A 13,592-nucleotide genomic window follows, 5' to 3' on the forward strand; every position below is an offset into this window, starting at 1 on the left:
CTACTAAGTGAACCTGTAATGTTCCTGTAGTTCTACTAAGGGGACTTGTGTTTTAATAGTTTACTTTTTGTTGAACCGATGGATGTTGATGAATGACTAGATGAAATGCAAAGCTAGGAATGATGCTTTCATTACTCTTTTGTTGTGTGAATTCATTTTTTTATGAGTTTTTTGATGTGTTATCTATTTCATTCGAATACAAATGAAATGCTATAAAAAATTCCAGTAAATTTCATTCAAATAAAAACAGAACTGTCAAAATTGACTCAAAATCAAATAACATGATGCTATGCCTCTGATCAGTTTCACCAAACAACAGAAAGCTCTCAAATTCAGACCATACAGTCAACCAAAAGGAGCCAAAATTCATTGATTAAGAAGCAAAGTTCATACATTTGAATTAACTCTTATTTCTTAGCCACCACATACAACAACAGTGCAACAAATACTACAAAATCACATAAGGTCATCCTACAGATCACAACCAAAGCATCCATCTTCTCCACCAACAACTTTATCTCAAAATTCTCTATTTTCTGCTGCACCTTCTAAACCTTCTTCTCAACATTGTGCACCAGATTCAGCTCCTCCTTCTGCTCCTCCTTCAATCTCTCCACCCCAATAAGTGCTTGGAATCATCACACCAATGCTTGACAAGTAATCAACATAATAATATTCACCATCTTCCGAATGGAAAAAGTTGCAACCCCCACTTCCACTCAGCCCAAATCAAGTTCAACATGCTCAAATCAGGCAGCGGCACAAAGCAAACAAATCCAAGCAAAATTTGTGCAGTACATGAAAGATGGACTTCTCTTACCTTGTGGTTAGGACACTTGTAGAACACCCTGCTCGGATTGAGCTCTGATTTTGAGACTAGGCGGACGGCACGTCATACCCGGCAGCAGGGGCAAGTCACCAGCGGCAAAACACATGGAGGGAGCTCTGTAGATGGCGCCGGGGCTGCTCCCTTCCTCCCTCTCTTCATCGCAGAAGAAGTCACGCCGCAGTCCACCCACCGCCAACTAGGGTTCACGCGAGGGAGTGAGGAGAAGAGGAGAGATCACCTGGAAGCTCGCGGGGGAGAAGACAGAAAGAGACAAAGGGTTATTTGCAAAAGGCCATCCGTATTGGCACTTGACGAGTGGGCCCAAAGAGCCACATATGCACCAGACATGCCCCGAAGCCAGTATAGGACCTGGGATAAACCACTTAAGAAATAATTAGAACTAAAACGTGCAATTTCAAAGATTGGAGACTAACTTGGGACATTTGCGAGACTAACTTAGGACATTTGCGAAAGAAGTGCATTTTACTCTTAGGATTAATTCTGTGACCAGTGGTCAGTCCACTGAGTCCAGTGAGGTGCATGCACGCGTGATGCATACAGGCCGGCAAGTCTTCAGCTGTGCCATGCGAGGTAAGATGCCAAAGACGTCGTGTGATGTGGCGTGCTGAGATGCTGGTTCATGCAAATAGCTGAGTGATAAGTCAAGTGATGATTTGGCCAGGTAGTTAGCCGATGCATGCCTGTGCGCGCGAGTAAGGTTAGTTGTTAGCAGCAATAGATTAGCTAGGCAGCTAGTTGTGTGCGTGCAGATTAGGGACTAAGGCCTCGTACTGTTTTACGAGTAAGCGCAAGACCCCGTCAGGATGTTGATCCGGCTACACGCGTGTTCTAGCTATTTAAGCACTGTAATCAAGTTGTTAAGGGAGTTGAGAAAATAGTGACAAGAGATAAGAGGAAGAGAAAAAGGATGAGCTGTGAGAGGCAGCCATCGCCAAAATCCATGTGTTCATCTGTGAGTCTGTGTTATGCAAACGAGAGAGATTGAGAGCGCTGCAGCCTGCAACCTGAAGCAAGAAGCAGCTGCTAGAGGAAGGAGCTGCCGCTGCAGCAGCTCCAATAGTACTGTAAGACTCAAATAGTTACATGCACAGAGTGACAAAGAGACTCTAAAGCAGGTGACCCCAACAACATAAGCAATCAACAGGTATCATCAGACAGCATATTCTATCCTCAGAGAATCAGCAACAACATTCGAAGCAGAACTTTGACCGGCCATCCCAAGCGTCTTCAACCGGTCCACAGCATATTACTCTTCAGTTCATCTACAGCTCCCTTGACCAGGTTGGCATCTTCTTCTTTCAGGAGTCCTGCCCAATGAGAAAGAAAAGCGCAATTAGAGAAAATCACTTCAAAAGGAGATCTCATCGTATTCTCATTTTCTCAAAGGTTATCTTGTTTCAAGATCTCCATGCTCACGTAACAAACACACTGGATTCTCTATATTTTACGTGCTCATGTAACCTGATCCGACTGCGTACTATGGCGCCTCCTATCCGACTGCAAGCTCCCGCCTCCGCTAGCTGTTGACACATGCCAACATGCCCAGCGGTTGATGCAAATGGTTTCCTAACCTGCAGGTACGTACATATATGTACTTCTCCTTTCCTAACTCACAAGTTCTAGCTATATCGATATAACATGATTGGTCCAGCTACATCAACAAGCTAGCTAGGTTGCACTTTTCCTTCATATGAACAAAAATTCAACTACACTAACTCTTAAATTTCTGCTAAAACAACAAAAATAATATATCTGGACAATTTCAATGGAACCAATGTGATAAGAGTTCACGGCAATCGATTGGTGATTCACCCCCACTGTAGCATATATACATATCGGTGTCTCGAATCTTCACGATCATCATAAACATAAGGGCTCAAGAAATAAAATTGTATTTTATCACATCAATCTACAACTCTATGTAATGGCAAGATCTATTATGTGGAATTTCCTTTTTAGCTTCGGCAATTGTTATTTAGAGGGCACAATAAGAAATTTAGAATCCATAAATCTCTTCAAATTGTGCTTGCCGTGGTACTAGAACGACTGAGAAATACATATTCTTTTCTTTCTATACCCTTTTCTAGAACAAATAATCAGCGAAATCATTTTAGGGTTTTGTATTGACGAGTATGTTTCCAAATACATGATAATTCTTGAAAATTTGCTGTCGGCCTTTGTCATATGACATAAGATTAGCAGTATTTCAAGGGATAATTCGTCGCAATTATCACTTCGACACCTTTTCATCTAAGATGGCTGAAAACTCCCATGTCAGCCCATTGTAGCCAAAGTCAGTACGAAAAGACAGACAATAATCAATCACATATCAGCCGATTCAGTATTAATTGCTTGACTCACTATTCATACTACATATAGTCGATAGTTTCACCAAATTGTAAATTCACAAAATAGGTTTTGTTTCTTGCATTTGTTTTTCATCTACTCTGTGATGAACGGTTTCAAATTTGAGACCTGCAATCCTATAGGATGCAAGTTCGCTTGAGAGGATAGAGTTGTACAAGTATATATTTTAATGGTGAAGCTTTAGATAGCTTTATTTTGGATCTGCTAACTAAAAGTTCGCCGGTAGGACATATGGCATTTTTCAGTGTTTATGGCTTTTGGGGCTGTAGAAATATGTACTCCCTCCGACCCATATTACTTGTCGTTAGAGTATATTGTATTTGTACTGCACATATAACTGATTCAGTTCAAGAACTGCATCGTACTACGTACTTTCAAATGCATGTGTATGATGTTGATATGTGCATGCTATCTAATTATGTTTATGTTATACATGGCAGTGTGAGTGAATAACAAGGATTCCATTCGGTCAGTTCTGGTTCTGGGTTGCTATGGACAAGTTTCTAACAGGTTTCCGTTGATATACCATGGCGGATATAAAGTTAATTTTCATAATGACTAAAAATTTAATATCCAGCTTATACATATTTCTAAGAGGTTTCCTTTGATATTCATGAGTATAATATTTTTCTATGTAAACTTGACTTAGGCTGTGCGCACCTTCAGATGCAAATGCTGGAAGATATGTTCCCTTACCTTTTTCTAAAAAATATAAACTTGACCAACTAAACAAATGTGTAATTTGCAAGAAGCTAATCTCATCTTTGAAGCTATTGCTATCTTATACCTAGAAGAATGTGTCTTATCCTTGAACAAGCAAACTGATTGTATTTTCGTGGAGTCATTTAAGTTAGAGAAGAATTCCCGTACCCAAGAACTCAAAATGAACGTTCCTAGATACTGCAAATGGAGGTTTTGCCCCAGCACCACCGTTATGACATCCTGGCATAGATTCATCTATGTTTTTAGTTAATTTAGGTCCACAAGTGTGAAAGCATAGTTTTTCATGAAAGATAAGATAGCACAGGCATGTATAATGTGTTTTCCACCATTATGACATGCTGGTATAGACATCTTTATTATTCGTGATGTGATGATTGGTGACAATTGTTCATACTCCATGGTAAATGTTTGTATAAGCTTGTTCTTTCATGATAGAAAAGTGCAAATTGCTGTTAATTTTTCTTACTGGGTCAGGAAACAAGAAATTTCAGTGGTCAGATAGATGGTGCTTTTATACCATGTAGATCGTGATTGAACTTTAGCTTAATAAATTAGCTTCATGTGAACTTGTGTTCTCTGTATATCATGTCTTTCTTGTAAACTTCTATGGTAATGTTGTTTCAATAAATTGCTAGCTGCTTGTCTATATATAATTGCTTGGCATTCTTCTAAGCTGACATTCTGTTACATAGCCTGTGAACAGTTAATGGTGGCTTTACAGTAGCAACTGGTATTGAACAACACTGACAGGTCTTATGATAAGAAACGTCAGCGATGACACCTACAAAAGGCTTGCAGGACTTGCCCTAGAGACGTCACCTCTGACGGGTCCTCCTTGCCGGTCTGTCAGCAGTGTTTTACCACCTCTGACGGGGCCCTGACCCATTAGTGGTGACATAAAAATAAATACAGGTTAGTGGCGGTCCCTCATGCGTCAGAGGTGAGGGTTTAAGACCCATCAGTGTAACACTGTTTTGTACTCCCTCCGATCCATAAAGTGTCACCCATTTTGTACTAGTGCAAATTTTGTACTAAGTGGGCGACACTTTTTATGGATCGGAGGGAGTAGTAGTGTTGACTGCTGTAAAGAATCAAGCATGAAACTCTAAAGAAGTTGCCGACAGAAAGTATGCCGGCTATGATCGGTACGAAACAAACTCTACAGTTTACCTACAAGAAACTGAAGAGGTCTAGATAACTCTGCAGGAAATCATCTTGAGTTGTACATTGATGGGGCGAATTTATGGCTACATAAATTTAATTGGTTCAACTGAATAATTTCCTATAGCCTGACCTATGATTATACCACACTAACTCTGAATGCATACACTACAACTGCAAAATAGTCGGTACCCTAGTTTATTCATCGGATGAGCAGAAGCCGGATGAAGAGAAGAAAGAGAGATGGATTCAGGTCAATTACTGGAGAAGAACGAAACGACCGCCATCGTCGTCAGAGGAAGCGTCGAAGGTCGTGAAAAAAGAGAAACAAGGTGGCGAGGCCGTCGCCTCTGCTTGGAACGAAAAGTTGCAGGAAGAGGAGAAAAAACTGAAAGGTTCTCCAAAGAAGATGAGGTCATCTCATCTTCTCCAGAGAACCCTCCATTTTCTCCTCCTCTTCCTGCAATTTCTGTGGCAAGCAGAGATGACTCCTGAGGCCGCCACCTTATTTCTCTTTGTTTGATCAAGACCTCCGATGACACCTCCTCCTCTGCTGACGGTCGTTTCGTTCTTCTCTAGCAACTGACACGAATCCGTCTCCTCTTTCTTCTCCTATTCATCCGGCTTCTCCTCCTGCGATAAATAAATCTAGGGTTTTGACTATTTTGCAGTGGCAGAGTATGCATTCAGAGTTAGCTTGATATAATTATAGCACTGATGATTACCTCACACAATAGCTAACACTATAGGAAATCATTTAGAGATGATTCCCCAGAGTTATCTTGACTTCTTCAGTTTCTTGCTGCTAAACTGAAGATTTTTTCATACTGATCACACACGACATACTTTCTGTCAGTTATGTGTATTGCTTAATCTTTATAGCAGTTCAGTGGCAAATTTCAGAATAAGTTCTTGGCAGTCATTAATTGGCTAGTGTGTCCTTAACACAAAATGGATACATAAGTGAAATTTGTGCTATTTATTCTCTTGACAAAAAAAGTTAAATTTGGATGCTTGTAAATTTTTTTTAATGGATTAGCAGCAGTCCATGCAGGACCTAGTGAGAACTGACAGCTCTGAGCAATGTCAGATGGACCTAACCACATGATGTACCGCTAGCCTTGGCAGTCGCATTAATTTGTAGGTCAACCTACAATAGTGTGGTCATCAAATTCTTAACGGCCTGATTCCCAAAAAGTATTAGAATCAGGCCTAGTGGATTTTGCCTAAATGATTATTTTCTTATTGTTATTGTTGTAACTAATGTACCATTAAACTGATATTGCTTTGAGAAAGTGTGAGATTGCAGTTTGCAGTCCATTAGTCCACCCGATTCTAATACTTTAGAGTTGGCCAGAGTAATTGCATCATATGAAAACCTAGCAATGAAAGTTAAAGCAACTTTGTACTAAATCAGCGACAACTAATATGGATCAGAGGGAGTATATGAAATGCCGACAAGACTATCTCTAGTTAGTTTGGCAATTAAGATGACAGAATTAGATGGCAAGTCGTTTTTGTTGTGAAAAGCCATAGAAAATGATTATGTGTAGGTTACAGTTACTTGGCAACATAAAAGAAAACTCAAAACGGACTCTGAGTTTTCTTACAAGAAGAGAAAAACCTGGGTGAGAAAGATATCAGATATGTAATATGTTGCGTTTCTCCTTCCCATGCCACTTCAGCTTGAGCGCTTTTATGTGCAACCTCGTGAGATAATGATTTGACTATGTTTCTTACATCCTCATGATGATTCTATCTACTGAGCTCATGTTAAAACTCATGCATTGGTTAGGACTTTTTTGCAAGCAAAAACTTCCAAACTACTATGCACATTGAAGAAACTATTTTGGGAAGAATTTATTTCTGAACTTCATGAACTTTTCTTAGAATGGTCTGGCCCCACTATTATAGGAGGGGATTTTCATCTAGTGAGGGCTCCGGAGGATGAAAATAACAGAAAAGTTTATTTAAGATGGTGTGATAGGTTTAATGACCGGGTTAACCTTTGGCCTCTGTTGGAGACTTGGAGATGCAGCTATCTGGTGGGATATATACTTGGGCTAATAATCAAACTAACCTAGTTATGTCAAAGACTGATAGGATCTTTTGTACCACCGAGATAGATGTTTTTGTCCTACTTAGCTTGTACAAGTGGTTTGCCTAGATTGGGTAATGATCATGTGCCTATAGTTATGGATACCAGGAGTGGATCCAGGAAAAAATCATATGGGGACTTAGCCCCCCCTCCCCCCCCCCCCCCCCCCCTCCGCCACTGATGGATACTGAACAAAGATTTGGTTTTAAAAGTCAAGTTTTAAATTTGAGAAATGGTGGTTAGCTAGCGAGGATTTCCCTGAGCTAAGCTGAGAAAAAAAAAACTCTGATTCTGAGAAGGTTTCTGAAGAGAAAAACTCTGTTTTAGAATCTCTTTTAATGAAGAGGAAGTTAAACAAGCTGTGTTTGATTCTTATTCAGATGGGGCTCCTGGCCCAGATGGGTTATCCTTTATGTTTCTGCAAAGATGATCATATGGAAGGGGTTTAAAGGAGTGGAAAGGATTAATCCCTATGGGGAAAAGGTTTCTGAAGAGGAAAACTCTGTTTTAGAATCTCTTTGGGAGAATCATCATATGGAAGGGGTTTAAAGGAGTGGAAGGGATTAATCCCTATGGGGAACGGGTGAAGGGATGGGAATCAACCCAAATCCCCTAGTGAATTGGTTCCACTTGGGGAATGGTTCCCCAACAACCAAACGAGGCCTTAAGCTACAAAAATTAGCACATAAAACAAACAAACATCTGGTGTTGATAGAGGTACTAAGTAACATACAAGTATTGCCGAATCTCCATCTAAATCCTTTCCTCATCCAGACTCCATGTCCCCATATATACCACTTCACTCATTTTTCGGGTCGGGTGCTCGATCAGCATTGTTGTTGTCAGTTGCCAATGTCGTAGCTCCTTGCTGCACCATTTGCAATTGGATTTGCAATATCTGGAAAACAAGTGACTAGTAAATTCCATTGGCTATGGACAGCATCAATAAAGGATAATATCCCGGGCAAAGAAGGATAGATATCATGTAATGCTATTTTATCCCCAGCAAGCATGCATATCTATGATCTACTCCCTCCGTCCCATATTAAATGGCTCAAATTTGTCCAAATATGGATGTATCTATACCTAAAAAGTGTCTAGATACATGTAATATTTCGGCACTTAATATGGGACGGAGGGAGTAGTTACTTGCTATTCACTTAACATTTAGGCAAGCATGTCATGAGTAACATTGTAGAATATAATCTACCAGCAATGCCGAAGATTAGCTAATGAACTATGTACACTGTTGGCAGTTACTTTATGGTCATAATAAAGATATTGGACTGCTGCATAGTGTTAGTTAAGAATCAAGGGGATTCCAAGACAGTAATTTAACTTAGCAACTAACATAGTAACAAAAGAAATAAAATTATTGGCATGCCTATCGATCTCAGTTGTGACATGAACATAATTATGACTACTAGGAACTGACAAAACCATAAGCAATGACCAATAACTGAGCTGATTCAAGCATCGGGATGTATTTAACATGAAAAAGAATCGTATATTAGGTGCAACAATGCAGATTACTTTTGTTTTGATACCAAAACAATATTAAAATTTCCAAATACATAATGGTAAACTAATGTACTGCCATGTAAAATTTGATTTCAAATTCATTTTTCATTGGGAAATATAAGAGAATATTGAAAAAAGGATTGAGAGCATCAAAAAGTTTCTCCTTTGTGTCTTTCCTCACTCATGTGGAATTTACACTAGACATTTAAAGGGTGATACAAAACTCGACTGTCTATATACTATATATCGTGAAAAACTTATGGACATTTTCACTGATTTGGTGTTCAACCAAAGATTTCTGAATAATTGCACCTGATATATGATTACCAGAAACATTGTCAGGGACATATCCAGTGCGACAAACTCATATATGTTTGAATCATGCACATTCACGTAGGCCGCTGGATGATAGTTGAATGGTCTAGATGCGTAATTCAGAAAGATATATATCTTGCTCTTTAGAGCAGTTTCATATGCAACACCTGCTACTGCCATTAGTAAGATTAAATCACGTTGCTTTAGGAAAAGAGGAATATTAATTACCTCTATCTGGCTCCTTATAGCATTCTCGTACGCCTTTTGTAGTGAATTTTCAAGGTCCCCGTTGCTTGTTATTGGGACAACAGGGCCATATGAAATAAAAGGCTCTGGTTCTAAAGCATCCCCAGTATGCTTCCACTGCACTGATTGGTCTGTCTGGGATTGATTGGAAGTACTTGCTTCTCCTGATTGTGAAGCATTTGATGTAGCATGACGAGGTCCCGAATACCTGATGATTGGGTAAAAGGGATTTTGAGTTATTGGTATTAGAATGCATGGCACAAGATACCCTTGTTCCATAGTCTATCAGTACAACACTGAAAACCGTCAAACACAGTGATGGCACAATCTCAGGTACCTAAGATAAAGGTTAACAACCTAGTCCTAGCAGTACAATGCAAGCAAAAAGTAGTAACTTGCTCCAGAAAATTACATCGCAGCTCTGAAAAAGGCAAATTAACTTAATCTTGAATACAGCAACCACAAGTCACAATGTGTTGAATACAGTAACCACAAGTCACAATGTCTTCAGTTTACTGTTTGAGCCCACACATCAATGAGACATCTCCGGAGCAAAAAAAAAAAGAGAGAGAAAACCATGATGAACGCAAGGCTTAGTGGCAAAACCAAATCTATCCCAAAGAAGATATGCTTAGTGAGGAAAATAACAAGCTCTACCATTTTGTCAGGCATACTCAACTATCAAAATAGTACAGGTAAAGCTATGACCAAACCGACAAAGTTCGTAAATATATTCCGAGTTATGCATATGAGATGCCTATAAATCCTAGAAGTTGCAAAATTGATCGACCAGAAAAAAAGAGAGTCACCATTTCTGATCATTACAGATGAATCTCAACCAGGATCATGAAATGCTTTACATTTGGGGTTATTTACAGAAGAACCAAAAAGGCAATGATGGAAGAAAATATACCTATTTAAAGTGTTTGTTGGATAAGCAAAAGATCTCCCATATAAGGAAGCAGCTGAAGCAGCAGCCTCAAGTTTTGCTTGGCGCATGTTCACGTTCTCACTTGGTGCTCCTCCCGAACCTGGAGTACCAGCGCCTGCAGCTGTTTTTTCCTTTCATTGCGTTAGGAATCACATCGCATACAGAACTGCTTGCATAATGTAGTCCTAACTTATATGAATGGTCAAGTGCAAAATGTAAAACAAAAATCAGATCCAAATGAAGCTCACCAAGCTGAACTCCCCGTTGAGCTCCATGCTGTCGCGCTGATGCAGCACGTCCATTGTCCGGGGGGATAATTGGTGCTCTACATGTGGGGCAAGTATGTTGGCGCTCTAGCCATGATCTCAAACAATGCACATGGAACAAGTGCCCACAGAGCAGCTTCTTTGCCGTGGTCATCTCTTCGCGGCAAATAATACATGTAGCATCACTCCTGTATAGATAAAATTATCAAAATCACAAACATGATCATTTGTTGAATCATCTGAAACAGTGCCAATGAAATTAAATAACTTACAAATTGAGCTCATCGGCAGTAGCATCTGGAAAGCGTTCATTCATGTTGGAAGTTATCTTTCTGTAGCGTACATAATCTGAAACACGAATCCTGAAATTGCGGAAGGTCTCGTACAGCTCACGGATCAAGTGCAGCGGGACACCATAGTTCCTGATATCAATTTTAACAGATCAGACACTGATGTTCCCTAAGGGGGAAGGTCGTCTCAAGGGAACTTACAGGAAGATAGCTATGAAGAAGAGCATGTATAAAGACAAGTGCACAAGGTCACTGATGAGCTCCAAATAAAATGTATACACTGCCTTTTTCTCCCATTGACCTTCCATTAGCATGTCGCTGACATAGAATACATACTTCATGAATGTCGACACCGTGGATGTTGCTAGTATCATATACCTGAAATATAATTTACACATGTTTGAGCTACGAAGAATCTCAGTATCTTGAAATAACACATGAAGAATTATATGCAGATATTCATAACATTAACAATAGCAGTATGACATCAAGTAAATAAAAAAACTAGTTGATATGGTGACTTGCCTAAAAAGGCATGACCCATGCTTTAGAAGCAATAGTTAATAAATAAATTCTACTGCTGGTACTCATGCAGTTTATAGTTAAACGATTCAGATCTAGATTTGCACCACCTTCGATTATTGTGCTGCTTACAAAAGAATGTACACAGATTTATATACATAATTTAACAAGTCCCTGGACTCAGATCCTGAAATTTAACAACCGTAACATACAAATGAACGAGGTGGTAAGCATACTAGACGGAACTATACATGCCTTAGTGGATGCACCAACTGAAATGATTAACTGATGACTTAGCTAGAAAAGTGTTAGACCCGGTACAAAAGAACGTACACAAAATAAACCCTATTCGGTTAAGTTATTCATACTAAGGCATTGTATAAATGCCACTATATATATGATTATGATAAATAGATGGAATATGTAGCAACCTAAGAAATTCTATTTCCGGTAAGTTTTTGATAGTAAGGCATCCTATCAATGCAACTTCAAGCATACATAACTAGAAATACAAGTATATCATCCACACTTTGATGTGAGTTATTGAATGACGTCTACTTTTAACTTTCAAAGAATGTCACGCAAATGTCAATTTCCACGAAACAGAACCTTTTCATTTCATGGAACAGTGCACACATTTTCACCAAATTCCACCTTTCCAACTAATAGGTGTCTAGAACAAAGAATATATTTCATATTTAATATCCAAGTATCGGTGTTTTAATTGAATTCATTCAATCTAATGGGTACTGTTTGAAAGGTGAAGTGGTCCAATACAGATGCTGCATTGCGGCCAATTTTAGAGTAAAGAAGAATTTGATAGAGCATAGCTTACTCGAATGAAAAGAAGATTGCAACAGAGGCCTCCCAATTCTTTATCAGTGACATCAACGAGTTGGACAGGAATATGCAGTCAACAGCAAGCAGGAACACCATGAAGGACACAATCCTTAAGTGCGACAGCATGGGCACGGAGGGCGTGGTCTCAATGTACTCGACCCTCTTCTGCGCGAGCCAATGCAGCGCCTTGACGAGGAGCAGGGCGGCGACCATGGCGAGGAAGGCAACGGAGAAGTCCTGGCGGAAGATGGTGACCGCGAAGAGGATCTCCACGACCTCCCGCCACGACTGCTCGTTGAGCCGCTCCACCTCGGCCTCGCGGAGCTTGCCCAGGAAGACGCGCTTGACGAGCTGCCAGGCGACGCACATGGCGACGAGGCCCGTGTTGAGGAGCAGCACGAAGCAGATCTTGGACGACGAGAGGTAGACCACCGCCGGGTAGAACTGCACCCGGCTGCTGAACGCGTAGTACACCGCCGTCGTCGTCGCCAGCAGGCTGAACGCCGCGTAGGTCTGCAGCCGGATCATCTCTGCCGCTGCTGCCCCACGGCGAATCTCCGAACACCGAGGGCGGATCTATATGACACACCCAAAATTAAATCTGTGGAGTTCGGTTCGGTTTAAGCCATCATCGCCTGGGACTGAATCTCATACCTCAAAAACCGATATCCAGAATTACGAACGGGGTAGGGGTAGAAGGGAGGCGATGAGGGAAAACGGAAACGGCGACGGCGACGGCGGCGAGGCGCGTGAGAGGCGGAGGGGGGGTCGCGGGTGTGAGGCGTCGCGGTGACACTAGGCTAGGGCACAGCGACTGGGTTGGATTGGAGCTCGGCTAGGTCAGGAGAAAAGGAAAGTTACGGGATGGTGGTAGAGACCAAAAATCGCTATGGATTTTCCCCACCGGGGATGAACTGGTGATGAGCGGAGAATTGATTACGACAGTAATTGGCTAGCATCTAACGATTAGTGCGAGATTGGATTAAACGAGAGATCAAATCTCACGGAGACGACGAGGAAGGAGAATGGAACGGGACGGACTTCATTGCAACAAGCAATCCCACCCTTACCCGATGAACTGCGTACCGTACAAAGCAATCGCCCTAAACACATGTAACTTTCTTGTGGGCTTTCTTTCTCCTTGGGCCGAACTTCTTTTCTGGTTCTGCTGCCTTCGTGGCAGATATTTTTATGCCACTGTCCTCTGCTAATTTATTAGGAATTTTTACGGTGCCTTGTACTAATGAAATACAACACGGGACTTTTATACTGGATGGGGGCAGAATCGTAGAATCTTTTCTCGTTGTCAACGCCTCCCCAATAGTGCACCCCGGCGCCGGCGCCTCCTAGATATCGCCGCCTGCTAATCCGGTAGTGTGCCCGGCGCCGCCGCCTCCCTGATCGGCGCGCACCTGACCCGTTGCCTTTTCCGCCCATATCCCAATCGCCCGCAAGCCACCAT

General features: G+C 41.0%; 1 protein-coding gene and 1 non-coding gene across 3 annotated transcripts; both read right to left on the minus strand.

Moving 5' to 3' along the window:
* Positions 1-1,743: 1,743 nt before the first annotated feature.
* Positions 1,744-13,239, minus strand: LOC100823150 (ERAD-associated E3 ubiquitin-protein ligase HRD1). 2 transcript variants are annotated; one of them, XM_014899660.2, is made up of 9 exons: positions 12,785-13,239; positions 12,126-12,706; positions 10,970-11,146; positions 10,751-10,900; positions 10,461-10,666; positions 10,195-10,333; positions 9,264-9,489; positions 7,933-8,097; positions 1,744-2,157 (listed from the first exon to the last, which is right to left on the minus strand). In XM_014899660.2, exons 2-8 carry the CDS (start codon positions 12,656-12,658, stop codon positions 7,999-8,001), a joined length of 1,530 nt encoding a protein of 509 aa, XP_014755146.1. In that variant the 5' UTR covers positions 12,659-12,706; positions 12,785-13,239; the 3' UTR covers positions 1,744-2,157; positions 7,933-7,998. The 2 variants fall into 2 exon arrangements, with proteins under 2 accessions (XP_014755146.1, XP_010230738.1); XM_010232436.3 differs by having other exon boundaries at positions 12,126-13,239.
* On the minus strand, positions 5,344-5,701 carry MIR7716 (microRNA MIR7716). The gene has a single exon (NR_126996.1). It is a non-coding gene; the product is annotated as a microRNA MIR7716 (primary transcript).
* Positions 13,240-13,592: the final 353 nt, after the last annotated feature.

This window comes from Brachypodium distachyon, chromosome 2, assembly GCF_000005505.3.
Source record: "Brachypodium distachyon strain Bd21 chromosome 2, Brachypodium_distachyon_v3.0, whole genome shotgun sequence".
Classification (NCBI taxonomy): domain Eukaryota; kingdom Viridiplantae; phylum Streptophyta; class Magnoliopsida; order Poales; family Poaceae; genus Brachypodium; species Brachypodium distachyon.

Bases quoted from the DNA above. Each gene is read 5' to 3' on its own strand.
- LOC100823150 (XM_014899660.2), bottom strand. From the start codon at position 12,658: ATGATCCGGCTGCAGACCTACGCGGCGTTCAGCCTGCTGGCGACGACG. The intron at 11,147-12,125 runs GTAAGCTATGCT...ATTATATTTCAG, and splicing joins GCAATCTTCTTTTCATTCGA to GTATATGATACTAGCAACAT. The intron at 8,098-9,263 runs GTAATTAATATT...CTTGTTTTCCAG, and splicing joins CTATAAGGAGCCAGATAGAG to ATATTGCAAATCCAATTGCA.